Source organism: Zingiber officinale, chromosome 11B, assembly GCF_018446385.1.
Source record: "Zingiber officinale cultivar Zhangliang chromosome 11B, Zo_v1.1, whole genome shotgun sequence".
Classification (NCBI taxonomy): domain Eukaryota; kingdom Viridiplantae; phylum Streptophyta; class Magnoliopsida; order Zingiberales; family Zingiberaceae; genus Zingiber; species Zingiber officinale.
In genome coordinates this window covers 63,886,073-63,889,780 of record NC_056007.1, presented here as the reverse complement: position 1 = coordinate 63,889,780, position 3,708 = coordinate 63,886,073, and the positions used below count along the sequence as shown (strand labels likewise).

At 41.3% G+C, this 3,708-nt stretch overlaps 1 protein-coding gene across 1 annotated transcript; it reads left to right on the top strand.

The window, feature by feature from the left end:
- Window positions 1-209: 209 nt before the first annotated feature.
- Window positions 210-2,474, top strand: LOC122034845 (GDSL esterase/lipase At1g71691-like). Its single transcript, XM_042594211.1, has 5 exons — window positions 210-1,195; window positions 1,274-1,401; window positions 1,482-1,721; window positions 1,798-2,047; window positions 2,134-2,474. Exons 1-5 carry the CDS (start codon window positions 895-897, stop codon window positions 2,367-2,369), a joined length of 1,155 nt encoding a protein of 384 aa, XP_042450145.1. The 5' UTR covers window positions 210-894; the 3' UTR covers window positions 2,370-2,474.
- Window positions 2,475-3,708: the final 1,234 nt, after the last annotated feature.

Below are 3,708 nucleotides of genomic sequence, written 5' to 3'. Positions count from 1 at the left end.
TTGCTTTGTATTGGACTTTCCGTTATCATTTTTCTGCTGTGTTGGTTTTTATACAACAGAGTGGGATGTTTATTGTATATATATAACTGCGTGGTTGTGTTTATTCTTATTTCAGTCGAGTGGGCTGATTATTTAACTGCGTGGTTGTGTATATATATTCCAGCCGCATGTGGCTGATGTATTTTATATGTATGTCTCAGATTGTCACCCGTATAGGGGAGATGTTGCCGAAATTTTTCGATAGGGACTCCTTTGGGGGCGTGACATACAATCTATTATTACATTATCTACTATGGAGTCGGAGTACATGACAGTAGCCAAAGCAGCGAAGGAAGCTTTATAACTTACAGGTTGATTAGAGAATTGAGCGTTCGGTGAGATAGAGTCAAGTTGTTATGCGATAGTCAGAGTGCTATCTATTTGGTGAAGAATCAGGTGTATCATGGGAGAACCTAATATATTGACGTGAGATTTCACAAGATCAAAGAGCTGATTGTTTTCGGAAAAATTCAACTTGAGAAGGTTCACACTGCAAACAATGCTACAGACATGCTAGCAAAATTAATGACCATAGAGAAATTTAAATATTACTTAAATTTGATCCATATTTCTAGATGCTAGAGGAAGGACAAGTAAACTTCCTTTTCCATTAATCCATATCCATTCTTATGAATGCATGTCTTAGATATTTGTTTCATTCAAACACAGCCCAAGTAAACTTTCTTTTCCTTTGATGCATGCATGAATGCATGCAAGCAGCTCAAATAGAGCAACCAGGTGTTCGCTGCAGCCAGCTCGATCATTTACTCCTTGTAGGTAACAGCTAAGACAGCACCATACATTAACTAATTTTCCATCTGCCAACTTCCCATCTCCGATCCTATTTCAAACCCCATGCACTTCTTCCCCCAACTCATGCCTAACTCCATCTTCATGGCCATCTTCAGCAATCATTTCCTGAGCTCTTTGCTGCTCTTCTTCTCGACTAGTTTGGTATCTGAAGCACAAGTAGCAAGTGGCAGGCAGAAGGAGCTGGTGCCTGCCATGTTTGTATTTGGAGACTCCCTCATCGACAGTGGCAACAACAATCGTCTCGCCTCCTTTGCCAAGGCTAATTACTATCCTTATGGCATTGACTTTGCTGGGGGGCCATCAGGAAGGTTCTCCAATGGCTACACCATTGTGGACGAAATAGGTGACAATCAGCTAGCTGAAAGATAAAAACTCACTAAGATATTAATGCATGCATGATCATGTGTTAAATCAATTGCAGCTGACCTTCTAGGACTGCCTCTCGTCCCACCTTGCTCTGAAACTTCTTCTGGTGATGCTGCTGCTCTGCATGGGGTCAACTATGCTTCAGCTGCAGCAGGGATTTTGGACATCACTGGCCAGAACTTTGTGAGTCGAACTTACACTCATGACCTTTATCCCTGCAATTTTTCACATATATCGTCATTTTCTAAGCCACTGAAATGCAGGCTGGTAGAATACCATTCGACCAACAGATCAAAAACTTCGAGTCCACCCTCGATCAGAACACTGGCAACTTGGGAGCAGATGTTGTTTACGACGCCATTGCTCGCTGCATCTTCTTTGTGGGAATGGGGAGCAACGACTACTTGAACAATTACCTGATGCCTGATTACGACACTAGGAATCAGTACGACGGGGAACAGTTTGCTGATCTGCTTGCCCACCAGTATGCTCGTCAGCTTACGGTAACTAATTAAGTTGAAAACAAAGGTTTCTCATCCTCCATCGTTAATTCTAAGTACGTTTTGTTTCTTTTTTCAGAGCATGTACAACCTCGGAGCTCGGAAGTTTGTAATCAATGGAGTCGGATCGATAGGATGCATCCCTAGCATACTCGCCGAGAGTCCTTCGGGTCATTGCTCGCCCGACGTGGACAAGCTCGTGATGCTCTTCGACAGCAAGGTGAAGGCAATGGTAGATACTCTCAATGTGAATCTGCGTCATGCAAAGTTCATATATGTCGATATCTATCACATGATCTTGGATATCCTCGCCAACCCCAAACAGTATGGTAAGTGGCTTCTCGTGGTAGATCAAGCACAAGAGTTTAGACTAAGATTGACTTATCTAAGGGAAAACTTTGTGATATCATGTCAGGGTTTAGTGTGATCGATCGCGGTTGCTGTGGCCTCGGACGAAACAGTGGGCAGATTACATGCCTACCCTTCCAAACTCCATGTGCAAACAGAGATCAGTATGTGTTCTGGGACGCCTTCCACCCAACAGCAGCAGTGAACATCATGCTAGCGAAGAAGGCCTTCACCGGCGGCGCCGACGTCGTATTCCCCATGAACATACACCAACTTGCTAACCTGGAACTCGATCCAAATTAACAACGAAGTATGATAGATTCTCTCGGTTTAAACTAGATTGTTGTTTCATGTAACAACAGTAGACAATAGTTTTGAGCCTGTTTCATTGGATACTTTTCAACACCAGATTTGACCTCTTATTATATTTTTTTGTGTGGCACTATTTGATCCTGTCTGACAAAATGATAGACTGAGAACGTGACTCCATGGTTGATTGGATGAAGACTCCTCACTATCTTGTAAAACTAAGAGTGTTAGTACCGAATTGAGAAGGGGTTCCCGACGTTTGCCCTTCAACTCTCAAGTCAGCCCTCGACTCGGTGGAGAAGAACAGTAATAATGAACAGTGGTTAGAGAGTGTAGAATAACAAGATATCGCATACCTCCACCTGTAGATGAAACCTCTCTTTTATAGTGTCACTGTAATGTCTGTGCACCCATGTCAAAGAGTATGCACGTTTTCTAAAATGTCTTAGGAAAAGATAAGTCAAAAAGTATCCCTAACACCTTTTCCTAAGCGGACACGTAAATCTCTGATGTAACAGGCTAAAAGCTTCCAAACTATGATTTGCATGCTGGACATGCTCTATTGACCGATCGATGGTACAAACTCCAAAAGAATACGACGAGATATGAAGGAGGGTCCCACTATTGATCGACTGGAGCATGTTCGGCAGGGACATCCCAACTCAATCGTACTGATCAGACCTATCAGCTCGTCCTTCACTCGACTTTCCTATTGTCACTTGACTTACCTATTGTCGGAGGGCTACCATTTGTCTGACTGAACATGTCGTCCGATCGATAGGGATGGTGGGCCAGGATATTTACTGTTTGCTTCTTGATCTCAGTCGCAAGTTTTCAGAGGATGGTCATTCGGACGGTTACACCCGACCAACCACTACAAGAAAAAAGCTAATAGAAAACACTTTTAAAGCATTGTCTTTGTGCCTGAAAAAGAGTTGTTAAAGGCACTGTTGTTAAAAGTCTGCTCAACGACAACGCTTTTAAAGCGTTATCGTTTGTTGCAAAGACAATGCTTTTGCAACGCTTTAAAAGCGTTGTGTATTTTTTGCAAAAACATCATTATTGCAACGCTTTAAAAGCGTTGTTGTTTTTGGCAAAGACAACACTTGTGCAATGCTTTAAAAGCGTTGTCTTTTAAAAAAAAAATAAAAAAAAATCTATTTACAAAATCATTTTTTTATATTTACAAAACTATTAATTTTCTTTTACCATATCCAGATTCAAATTTGACATATAAAATAGCATTAATTAGCTCAGCTAATGATTTCAAACTCGTACCAAACAATAGAATTCAACTACAAAGTATTAGTATTTACAGGAGAATTCAACTATA